Source organism: Toxotes jaculatrix, chromosome 3 (genome assembly GCF_017976425.1).
Source record: "Toxotes jaculatrix isolate fToxJac2 chromosome 3, fToxJac2.pri, whole genome shotgun sequence".
Lineage (NCBI taxonomy): Eukaryota > Metazoa > Chordata > Actinopteri > Toxotidae > Toxotes > Toxotes jaculatrix.
The window spans coordinates 1,138,451-1,151,508 of NC_054396.1; the positions used below are offsets into that span (position 1 = coordinate 1,138,451).

The following is a 13,058-nucleotide window of genomic DNA, read 5'->3' on the forward strand; positions in this document are numbered from 1 at the left end:
AAACTTGCAACCTGCATGAAGGTCCTATAACGGAGTCCTTTTCTAGACCTTTGCGTGACCTAATAACATATTTTTTATATATGACTTTTCATCTTGGTTGATACATTTTAAAGTTATACTGCATCTGATAGGAAGCCAAAATCATAATTTCAGTGGCTTCAGTAGTTCACAAAACTTGTATCCAGTATAAATTATTACTTAAATGTCTTTTTACATTTTGCAGAATCAGATATTAATGACTTTAGTTAAGTTAATATTTTTTGTAACCTTAACCCTTGTTATAAAATTGTATATTGAATTGCTTTGTTGAGGGGACCTAATTTGTTTTAATTGCAGTTTTTCTTATTGATGCAGTCATAAAGGTGACCTCTGTGATTACTGATTTAACATTTGACTTCTGTTCCTTTCTTTCCTTCTGTCTCTCTCCTCACTGGACGGGTTAAATGGACGTGTACAGATGCTGACCGAGCCCAGAAGCACGGCATGGACGAGTTTATCTCGGCCAACCCCTGTAACTTCGACCACGCCTCGCTCTTTGAGCTGGTACAGCGCCTCACACTGGACCACAGACTCAATGACTCCTACTCCTGTCTGGTAAGGAAAGGCCTTATATCAGGGTAACCGCTGCTGTGCAGACTGCTGTACAGACTGCTGTACAGCCTCTACATCTGCTGATTATGCAGATTACATACATATGACAAAAGCAGTCCAGTGGTGAAAGACTCACTTTGTATTCATACATTAATACACACTGAGGATGTTTTCATCCATAATTTGATGATATTTAGTGAATCCATTCTTCCCTCTGATTGTGCAGTGTTTCCAGTGTTGCTGGCTGCTACACAGGCCCAAAGCAGAATATTTCCACCTCCACGTTCAACGGCTCAAAGCAATCTACACTAAAAGTTACATTCACCCAGACACACACACATTCACACACTGGTACCCCAAGTATTTGGGGTTTGGTATTTTGCCCAAGGACACTTCCACACACAGACAAATTGAAGGAAAAACCCGAGACATGAGTGGAGAAAAAGGATGATGGTGTCCCCATTCACAGAGCAGGAGGGGTCACTGAATGGTCTGATGAGGCCTCCACAGTGTCCACATCTCAACCCAGTTGAACACTTATGGGAGATTTTGGATTTTGAGATAGCACTCTGCACCACCATCATCTAAACATCAAAAATGTACTGGACTAGAGCTGCTTTCTATAATATACAGGAGCCAGGCCATCTTCTTATCTCTGTCAGGGAGAGGGAGGGGAGAGACACTTACAGATGGTGAATGTGTTTAATTAGTGATGTTTTCCTTTGTAAAATATATTTCAGTTTGCTGAATTCTTGTCTGTTTAGAATCACAGCCAAGACGACCCCAAAAGGTCATAAGAGACTTCAGTGAAAACTACAAGCTGGAAGTGCTTTGATATGTTTTTACAGCCTCCTCTGCTTTGCAGGCATCAATTAGCTTCATTTTCAGATCCTAAGTCAGTGGCTCAGAGGAGCCTATGGTTGTTGAGTGTTACCAGAAGGTCTGAAGAGTCAGAGGATTTATCAACACTGGGACACAAGAGTCAGTTATGGCCTGATGGATTATTATAAGTTCTGAGTGTTTTACGTACAAGCCTGCTCAGACTTTTTTAGACTTTAATTTAAAAAAAAGTATTTTATTAATTATTGAAAATTCTTTTCAATTTGAAAATAAGCAAAATGTGTAACATGGCCAGTGATGCCAATGCCATTTTTGTATACCACGTTATCTTTCCCTTCATCAGAGGAGTCACACAGCAGTGCTTGTGTGTGTGTGTGTGTGTGTGTGTTGCCCACAGGGCTGGTTCAGTCCCGGTCAGGTGTTCGTCTTGGACGAGTACTGCGCTCGCTATGGTGTTCGAGGCTGCCACCGGCATTTATGTTACCTAAGCGACCTGCTGGAGAGGGCGGAGAACGGAGCCATGATTGACCCCACCCTGCTACACTACAGCTTTGCCTTCTGTGCCTCCCACGTCCATGGAAACAGGTACAGAGCAAACTGCGGGTCAGTCCTGGTTCTTTCACTTTCCCCACAGGTACAACCTGTCTCTGTCTCTGGACTGTCTCTCTTCCACCCTTGTTTTTTAATTGCTTCATATTTATGCTTTCAGTTGTCTCTTCTTGCATGTCGATTGCTTTTCACTGTGCATATTGTTTGCATGCTCACGTTTCCTCTTTCTTTTGTCTTTTTTCCTGTCTTCTTTTAACCTTCCTCCCTTGTTCACGTTCACATCATGACTTTGCTCCACTGTCCCTGTCCCCCACAAAAACACCTACACTTCCACACAACCACATCTAGCCAGCGTGTGTGTGAGTTGTTAAACTGGCCAGTATCTGAGGCCGAACTCAGACAAGCCCTTTTCCCCTCTGCCCCTGAGCTCCCTGCCCAAACCGCTAAGCGAGAACTCAAAATCATTGAATTCATGAAGAAAAAGGACTTCTGGTCTCCAGTGTTCTCAGGAACTAGAAGGTAAGTCATCTCATAGACTGTGGACCACAGAGCAAACTGCGGGTCCACAGGTTCTGTTCTAACTGGAGTGGAAAATGAATGAACATCTTCTTCTTCTTTAGCCATCATTCCTGTTGTTAGCTTGTCAAAAATAATTACCACTTCCCACTAAGGCCAACAAACAAAACAAAACTGAATATTATGGATTTGTTGGAGGGTTTTTGTACAGGGTTCTGATCAACTGTGCAGGTTTTTTTTTTTTTTTTTTCTGGATGCTCAGAATTTGTGATATTAAACAGAAAGTTTTAGATCTTAGCAACAATTAACCCATATTGCAGGAGTTTGATGGCTTTGGTTAAACTGTCAAGTGTTACATTGACAAAAACTAGAATAAAATATTGTTGACTAAAAACAAAAAGGACAAGGCTGAGGAAATATGACAAAAACTAAGATCAACTAAGGCTAAATGTGAAAATAGCCGACAGTTAATGCTATCCCTGGGTATAAAACTAAATTAGGCACAGTAGCATATTCTGAAACTTGGTTTTAGAGAAGCAGTTTTCAGTCAGAGATCAAATGGTGTCATTTCCTGAAGGTTCCTGTGGGATGTGACACAGGAGTCATCTGGCCTTTATGCCAGTATGCACCCTGTTATCTAAGTTGCAGTATTTACCTCTCGTCTAATCTGCTGTGATGTGCTCGGACATCAAATCTGTCAACATAACAGTCGGCCGTCTGCAGATGAAGTGTAATAAAGATAGACGAGGGCCACTCCAGCGCTGAGGGCAAAGGTCAGGGAGGGTTGTCTTGTCAGTGCCCCCCTCCCTTCCAACTCCCCCCATCCTCTCTCCTTCCATCCATCCATCGCTCGCTCCCTCTGTCCTGCTGACAGTGACTGAGGACAGAGGCCTTTTCTGATCAGCATGGACAGATTCGCTCCAAGAGAATGAAAAAATAAAGAAAGAGGGACAAATAAAGGACAAAAAACAATGAAAAAGGAATTTGACTGAAATCTGTGGAGAGAGAAATGTGGAGGATTTTCATATTCTTTTTTTTAATCCTCCTAAAAATGTAATGACACAAGGAGCAGTGTAGCTTTACACTCGAGCATCGCACAGTTGTTTCTTGCAACCAGAGGACAGGACAGGTCAGCACATGTTATTTATATTTGAAAGAAATACATTCACATGTAAATTTACATCTGAATGTAATTTTTTAAAAAGATAAAATCCAAAAATAATGAGCCCTACATATCTACACATCCACATCCACATGCATCAAACAGACCTGCTCTGTCAGTCCAGCCATTGTGCCTGGAGGTTGAGGCATGACAGGTTGACAGGTTGTCATGTGTGACGGGCCGAATGTCTCCACTGCCGGTGCTGCCTCCCCTGCCCCAACATCGTACCCCCCCACGCCCCACCCCTACCCCAAACCCCTTCCTAATAGCCTCCTGGCCTGGAGGTGTTGGTGCACCAAGTTGGACTCGGTTGCCCAGTCGCCTGCTAAAGTGTCAGGATGGAGCTTCTGTCCAGCTTGGATGTTGACTCCATCGACTGCTTGTCATTGGAGCTGGCTTTGAAATAAAGAACTATCAGCCACAATAAATTTTATATTTAAGGAAGCACTGTGAAATTTAATTTGCACGTGGTTATATTTTACATGGCTTCAGATCGTGATTTTATGTTTTCATTTCCACTTTTGATTCTTATCCTTTGTTATCTTTCACAAAATTATTACATATGACATTATATTGCATACAGTCATCAAACGTAAATGTACAAATGTATAAAGATGGATTTATGTAATATTTGATGCAACATTTGCATTTTTTATTCATAGATAATACACACTTGAGCCAGAACAGGGGGGACAACAACTTTTTGTGCCCACACTTCGAATTTTTATGGGCTCAGTACTTTGGAAAATAGGGCTAGGGGATGTAACCTCACTCTGATGCGGATCTGTCTATTTGTATGGATCCAGGCATACTGGATGTAAAATTTTAATAGGCCATGAATTTTGATTCAGACCTTATTCAAAATGGTTGTGGTTGATTGCTTGGTTACAACTTCCAACAGAAAACCTGGGAAAGGTCTGTATGGGACCCTGCTCAGAACCCGCCGTGCACTGTGGAAGACATTGTGTGCTCAGCGCTTATGTTTATATAACTATTTATTTTATAACCTATCAATTAATCTAATAATCATTTTCCCAATTAATTGACCAATTGTTTGGACCATAAAATGTCAGAAAATATCATTAAAAATACCCATCACAGCTTCCCAGAGTCTACGCTGACATATTCAAATATCCAAAACTCAAAGATGGTCAGTTTAATGTCACAGTAAACTGAGGCAACCAACAATTATTCAGTCGAGTAATTGATTAATCAGTTAATTTAATAAACTCTCAGAATGAACGTGTACAGAGAAAGAAGGGATTCTCAAAATAACCAGTTGAGGATATCGGTATGCTACACACGATCACTTAAAGCTGAGTTCTTGGGTTTGCAAAAGTTGAAATTAGCAGGAGATTCTGTGTGATAATCTGGTAATCTACCTTAAGGCGTCTGACGTGGATGTCCGCTGCGTAGAAAGGGAGATGTGAAAGTGTTGCTGGTGTCGCCGTCTGTCTGTCACTGATGGCTCATTTGCTTGTTGTCGTCATTGGAGCTGCGAGGTCATCTGGTCAAGCAAACATGAGGAAGCTGCCAAGGAACAAAAAAAAAAAAAAAAGAAAGAAAAAAGAGCCCTGCAGGACTTAATTAGTGTGAATTTTTCTTATTTCACTTTCTGTCACAGTGTGAAAGGTGAGATGGCATTTTGGCATTTTCCTTTGACTTCATGTACTGACAGTGTGTCTCCTGTTTTTTTTCTGTTGGTCTTGCATATACTAAAATTTATTTCTAATGCGCACAGTCACCAGCCATTAAACAGAGGATACAACAAAAACAAGAAAAAGCAGTCTGAGCTAAAGCTGCTGATAATCATGCATCAACAGCCACTGCAGAGACCCAAAACCTCATTCACAATCATTCATTTTTATAAAGCAAAGAACAGCCTGCTGTAGCGGTACAGCCTGCTGTAGCGGTACTTCCTGTTACCATTTTTACAACTTCCATAACGCTCAAAGCATCTTTGCTGGTGAGGTCAAAGAAACCAGAAACCAGAGCTTCATGTGTCATCCCTCCCTCAGCAGCACAGACCTACAGGTGGCAGTGACACACTGACAGTGTCTGTTCAAATGAAAACTGGGAGGGGCGGGGGGGGGGGGTCTGGATGAGATGATCGCAGATGCTGAGCAAACTGGTACCCTTTGAGATCAAACGCAGCACTTGTGTACTGATGGAGTGTAGCAAGTGTACCACCACCATCATCCATCCCACCCAAAAACCACCCACAGTACACGCACACACACACACACAGTGTCTCACTGTCTGCTGAGATGACATGTCAGAGGGAGGGGAGTTGGGGGTGTGGGGGTCGGAAGGGTGGTTGGGGGGATTGAGGGAGAGAGAGAGAGTGTCGTGTCTCCTGCTTCTCATCATGCTGTCATGGCCACCAGTCCAGCGCCTCTTCTGTCACATGCACTCTGCTCACACTCCATCCTGACCCAACCATGTCACAAACGATAAAAACACATCTGATACACATGTACACACACCTGCTTGTAAAGCTTGTAATCGCTATCCATGTACTGAAACAATGAGAAGAATGTGATGCAATAATGCTGCGGAGCTCATGATTTGAGGATGCTGAGGATGTTTTCACTACATGGAATGATATAAAATAAATAAATGAACTGAGCATAGCTAATGCTAATGTAATTAGTTTTCATTTACGGATGATATTTCTGAATAAACTTTGAGCGAGAGGTGGAGTACACCCTGAACAGGTCTCCAGTCTATCACAGGGCTGACATCCAGAAACAAACAACCATTCACATTCACACCTATGCACAATTTAGAGTCACAAGTGAAGCTAATCTGCATGTCTGTTTTATATTTTGTGTGTGACCCTGCTGTTGTTTCATTAAACCTCAGGAGATTCAAAGAGACTATGTCATTCATCTCATTTGTGAACATGAATATGAAACACTGAAATCCCATAATATTCAACCAATATCAACCTAGCTTTTGACGATCTCTGTGATGATGGTTGGTCTGCTTGTAAATGCGGCTGTCTTTCAGGCCCGATGGTATTGGAACAGTGACCGTGGAAGAGAAGGAGCGCTTCGAAGAGATCAAGGAGAGGCTACGGGTGCTTCTGGAAAACCAGATTACACACTTCAGGTAGGAACCATTTACAAACACAACCATGTGCTGAACTCATACCAAACCAGACTGCTTTGGGTTCAAATGAAAACTTGCTCTGTTGTTCCGACAGGTACTGCTTTCCATTTGGACGGCCAGAGGGGGCGCTCAAAGCTACTCTGTCCTTGCTTGAAAGGGTAAGTCACGGGTAACCATCCATTATGGTGTTCTCCTGTTCAGAAATTCCCTCTGATGCAAAAACTAGTTTTGCAGCCAATGTACGTCTGCTGGTGTGCAAACAACAAGTTGACATTTCTCATCATACATCAGTCATCATGTCTTGTCATGATTCGGTTTGCTTAAAAATAAAGATTGTCACTGCGTCTTTCCTTTTTCAGGTTCTGATGAAAGATATTGTTACTCCGGTTCCACAAGAAGAAGTCAAAGCTGTGATCCATAAGTGTCTGGAGCAAGCAGCTCTGGTCAACTACCAACGCCTGTCAGAGTATGCCAAACTGGAAGGTGAGTTCCTGAGCCGTCTCTGCTCCTTCGGTATATGCCTATATATGACTGTTACTATGACAACTGCTGATTCGGTTAGACTCACTGTAAGAGTTTTCTGTCACACATGGATTCGGAGGATTTTTCCAAACTCAGTGGAGCACAGCTTCCAAATTTTGGCTGTATCGTGTGGTTATTATTATTGGAAAGCTTGTAGAGGATTGTGGGATAGTCAGTCAAAAGTAGCAAACAGGTTCACCCAATTTGACCCAAGCAAGGATATTACTAAATAATGCTGCCAAACAGTGATGGGTGAATGAAGAAAGGCCAAGGTGTGTAGACACTGTGTTCCAACTGTTGGAATGAATATTTGAAATGAAGCTGTTGTACATGCTCAGATGGGACCTCCATGTTATTATGTTATTATGATGATTACAGGCGTGAAATTACATGATGTTTCAGAAAAATATATATTAAAAAAAATCTGCTTATCTGTTAGAAGTTAGGACATTTAATTTCTGGTTTCCTACTTTGGTAAGTTAAAACTAAAGTAGTGGACATAACACTTGTTGCCACATTTGTTCTGTGTCAGTAAGGACCGTTAGAATGAAGCAGTTATTCAGTAATATAGTATATTATATAGCAATGTAAAAAAAAAAAAAAAAAAAGAAAGTCTAACTTTGAAATTTTTCTTCACAGCTGCAGAGAACCTCGTATCGTCCTTTATATTCGACCTAATGGCATGGTAGCTGTTATAAGTGAGAAATGCTGTGTTTATTTTGCCTTATCTTCAGCCTATTTTATTAGAAAATGTACAGTAAGTAAAAATGCATTCAATTCAATCTTTATGCTGACTCCGTCCACCATGCCTAAGCTTCTCTTTCAGCCAAGTCCTACACTGCCTCTGTTGTCCCACTTTGGTCTTGCCCAGTAGCTGAAGTGATGCTCCCTTCTTTCTCCTTGTCTCTGCCTTCCTCTTCCTTGCTCTCTGATGACTTCCATACTCACTCCTCTCTTTTCCCTGTCTATTGGCTTTCGCTGCTTCTCATTAGCTGCTGTTTGAAAACAGGAAGGCCAATAAACAAGACATGATGGGACTGCCCCCTGTGGGAGTTCAGTGTTTGTTTTCTTTTTTTCTGTTGCATGCTCCAGGTTTTCTTTAGGAGGCATCATAAACATTTTGCAGACCTCTGAAACATTTTATTTAAAATCGATTCAGAAGACTTACCTGGTACCTACGTTAGGCCAGAATTTTTTTTTTTATTTCTGATTATTTATTTATTTATTTTTACATTAGATGTTTCGCTTATTCTCCTGTATCCGTAACTCTAAACTTTTACAGGAACATTTGAAATTTGCTGCAGTTTGCATCCACAGTCCCATCCATGGTTAGTTTTAGGCAACAGAAGCAATTTGGTTATGGTTAGGGAAAGATCATGGTTTTTGACTAGGATTTTTCCTCTAACCTTAACCAAGTGCTGTGAGAGTCTAAACATAACCATTAAAAAGTTAAATAATGCTAGCAAATGAGCACATTTCCCATAATGGTGTTCAATTAACTCTAAACTACTCCAAATGGCCAGTTTAAGACGATGTCTGTAAAGAAACCATGACCTCCCTGAAGACACTAAGGATGATGAACCTTAGTTTCTCAGTTGTGATTGTTGATTACTCCCAAAATCCCTTTCCTTCATAACAGTGGGCTTCTTGATCCATGGGGGAAACAAAATCCTGATATTTCAGATTTTACCTCTGCTTCCTGAAACGAATGGTTAATCCAGTATAGACAGCCCTTCATTTTTGAACCACACACATACACACACGCATGGATACAGTCTTCCTGTACTCTGCTATGGATCTCTTACAGTAATGGGGATGCCAATCTCAGATACTTGTCCCCGCCCAGCTGAAAACATAGCCTGGAAACTGTAAACTCTAAGGTTAGACTGGTATGTTGTTTTTCTGACTTTGGCCTATCAATGAAAATCATGGACATGGACAGTCCCCATCATCCAATTCAGACATGAGATATGAGGATTTGATGCAGTTTGATGATGTATAATAAGGACGTAAAAGGTGCTTTGTGTAGCATTTTTGTCATCAATTAATTACTTTCTACAGCATTACTCAAGTTATTTTGATACATTAGTATTATTATGGCAAACAAACTAAACCATCCAGTAACTTCCATTATTTTCTATATGGTATTTTATATAATACCAGGTTAATTACAGTTATTTACATTTCAAAGGTAGATTGGAACAGCTCCTTTCAGGGCCAAAAGCCACAGTGATAATGGACACATTTATAAGAGCTGTTATAGATATTTTATTGTAAAAGAAAGATAGAAAAATGATTTGGAACAAACCAAAATTCTTTTTTTTTTGTTCTAGAACACAGGGTCCATGCCTATAACGTGGACTTTTGCCCAGTGAATGAGTGATAATCCTCATATTGTGCTATAAAAGCCACGTTATTATTATTCCAGCAGTACTAACAGGTCAGACCCTAAATAAAAAGCTCATCCAAACATAAAATGAGCCCACGATGTCTGATCTAAAACTAATTTACACCAAGGATGTCCTGGGGCACAGAGGTAGCACATTCATTCATAGTATGTGAGAAATGATCCCTAAAGGTAACTTTAGACCGTTCAAAATTCAAATGATGAAATATATGACAACATGGAAGGACTTAACTCTATACTTATGTACTACAATAGACCTCTGGTGGACCTGTAAATGGGCCATTAGACCAGCACAAGGCTGAAACTGCGTAGCTTACAACATGGACGTCCTTCCCCAGACTCAACACAACTCCCCTTTAAAAACATAGGCTCTCTCCTAATTATCTAATATAATCCACCTGGGTTACTTCTTGGTTCCACCCAAGGCTCCATGTACCATCTTTTCTTTTTCATCTGTGTGGCCAAAATAAATGTAATCATGTTCTGGGACACGGTCTCTTCTGTGACCCAACCGGCCCAGGAACCATACGAGGAAGTTCAACTCCTGTCAAACTTCCTTCATGTTCGTCCTTCACATGCTGCTGGATTTATTTTGCGTTTCACCCCCCCCAGACAGAACATCTGTGTATTATATCTCACTTTACTTCCTTATTTGCTATTTCATAATTAATTTGCTAATAATCCATTAAGATTTCAAAATGATACATGTTGCACCTTTGATAAAAGCCGTTTTAGATTTTAATTCACTGAATACTTAATACACCAATGTGTTTTTATGCCGTGAAATTTGTGAAATTGTAAGATATTAAAAAAGCAGCACAAAAAAAAAAAGTGCAGGCATCGGCCTCGAAAACCTCATATCGGTCAAACCCTGGTGACCTCTGTGCTCATCCACTCTGACCCCGGCCTTTCGCATGCCTCGGTATCCTCCCTCTTTCTCTATAGGGAAAAAGAGAGAAATGTATGAGCATCCTGTCTTCTGCTTGGCGTCTCAAGTGATGGATTTAACCATTCGTGAGTACCTTCCTCATTCCCCAGCCTCTACCCCCCCCCACCCCCACCTCTGCACTCTTATTTTTCTCTTACGACAACTATGCACATCCAGCCACTTACAAGCGACCCTCACATTTCTGTCGTCCTTTGGTTTGCTCGTATCTGTGGTTTCGGTGTGTTAAGTCTACTCCTTCTGGTTTCTTGACGTGTTTCAAGCTCCGAATCTTCCGTCAGCTCGTTGTCTGTGATGCCCGAACCACCTGTTCTTTGTCTGTTTGTGACTTGAATGCATTTTTACTTTGCTTGTGTGTAAATCCTCTTTAAGTGTTTAAAAGATCGTGGTACATTCGAACAGGGCCCCCACATCCTGCAGTTATTTAAAGGGTATTTTATTCGGTTCTCAGTCCTTTGAGTGAAACATCTTTGGACCTGGACTAGATGAGCTGTCAAAGCAAAAGGTCACACACTCCCACTGTAAACTGGCCTCTCTCTGTGAATTAAAAACGTTAAATGCTGATATTGATATATTACAATAACAGGTTTTTATGCTTTTTCAGATTTTCCCATATTGGATTTTAGGTTAAAGTGAAGACATTTTGTGTTTTGTGTCTCTTTTCCTTGCTTCTTCTGACGTCTCTGATGTCACAAAAATACACTAAAGAAGTAACCCTTGGCTCAGAGGCTGTGGATCTATGCCGAACGCACTGATGTTGAAGAGTCAATCTAACCTTTACCTTTATTTCTGACTCCTGTTTCCATTACCTCTACTTACTCTACCTGTACTGAATGATCTCTTCTCTCACTCCCTCTACCTGACACTTTCCCACCTCTTTCTACCTTCTGTCCATCCTTGCACCCCATTCTTTTGTTCTTTAAATTGAACTCTTAACTCAGTGGAGAAATCTCAGAAAAAACTGAAGGATCCAGGTGATGTTGTACTGTATGTTTAACCTCCACTGTTCCTGACCAGAAAACCCCCCAGCCTACCTTAAACCATCCCGCCATAAACCCTGTCACAACCTTCCTGAGGCATCGCTCAGCAAAGCCACAAAAACTTTACAGGACATGTTTCAGGAATGTTGTGACAGGATGATCGTCCCCCTCCCACCCGCTCCCTCCCATGTGGTGTTTTCCATTGCTCTGAATCTCAGAATGGAGATGGAACCTTTGTTGAGACTGAATAGGTCCTGCAGGAATTGGAAAAACAAGTAAGACTCAATTAAAAAAGAGGAGTGAACATAAGCAAGAATTAAGATTCAGAGTGATCTGACTGGGCTGCAGTCTCATAATGTCCCATCCTTTAAAAGCAAAATAAGTGTTTTAACATAAGCACGGCATGACGGGATAGCAGGACCCAGCTGACAAATGGAGAGATTTTAACACGATTCACGTGTTTCACATGTGAAAATCAACCAAAGAGAGACAGAGCACAAGCATCCACACTTGGAAGAAAACACTGTTTGCACGCAGGTGGCATCTGAAGCATTTCAGTCTAAAAAATAGCTTTTGTCCTCCAGAAGGACATAAAACAGACCTCCATGTGTGTTTAAAGCCATTTTAGCTGGCATGTTTGTTATTATAGTATATTAAAATAAATGCTGCTACAATGTATTCATTAATCAATTCTTTTTTTTTTTTAATGCTATCACTGTGCCATAAAACAATAAATATTTTCCAGTATAGATTTTAATGATAGTAGAGCGTCACAAATCATGTTAAAGGATAAGTTCACAGTTTTCATTCATATTGGCACCTGACCTGTTCTTTTAAGAAAGGCTTGAAAAAAAATTGTGAACGTGTCCTTTAACATAATGAAGTTGTCAGTTTGCCGTGAGTTCATTTTACAAAATAAAGGTTGTACAATATAAGTTTGTAGAAAACAGTTGCTCCTTCATTTCCAGAACCACCTCTTCCAAATTCTGATAGAACAGCTCTTACTTGACATACATTACTACATCCTAACAATCCCCCTTTGAACCAGCACAAAGTTCCATTCTGTGGAAGCTTTCATCCATGTTAGCATGACTTAAGCCTCCACCAGGCAATCTCCCATCATCCTGCTGAGCAAGAGCTCTGCCAGTAGGTGGACTGAAAAGAATCAGAGCTCTGACTCTGGCTAATTCAAGTTCTTATTCAGCAGAATGATGGTGCCGACTGGACCATTACATACACACACACACACACACACACACACACACACACACTATGGTGTATGTATTCCTACATTCTAATGTTTTTCCTCACTTGAGCTGCTGAACTGCTTCAGTAGAACAGTGGGTGGAGGGATGGCGACAGTATTTTCCCCATATTAAATTAACATTTTAAAATAAGTGAGCTTATTTATTTATTTATTTATTTTCAAAC

General features: G+C 40.8%; 1 protein-coding gene across 1 annotated transcript in view; it reads left to right on the top strand.

Annotated features, from left to right (window-relative positions):
* The window catches only part of cadpsa (Ca2+-dependent activator protein for secretion a), a 133,458-nt gene that overhangs the window by 73,854 nt on the left and 46,546 nt on the right, over window positions 1-13,058 (top strand). The window contains exons 12-17 of the mRNA XM_041033874.1: window positions 458-594; window positions 1,829-2,016; window positions 6,671-6,772; window positions 6,867-6,930; window positions 7,132-7,255; window positions 10,647-10,715. Coding sequence (XP_040889808.1) covers window positions 458-594; window positions 1,829-2,016; window positions 6,671-6,772; window positions 6,867-6,930; window positions 7,132-7,255; window positions 10,647-10,715 — 684 coding nt within the window. The remainder of the gene's footprint in view (window positions 1-457; window positions 595-1,828; window positions 2,017-6,670; window positions 6,773-6,866; window positions 6,931-7,131; window positions 7,256-10,646; window positions 10,716-13,058) is intronic.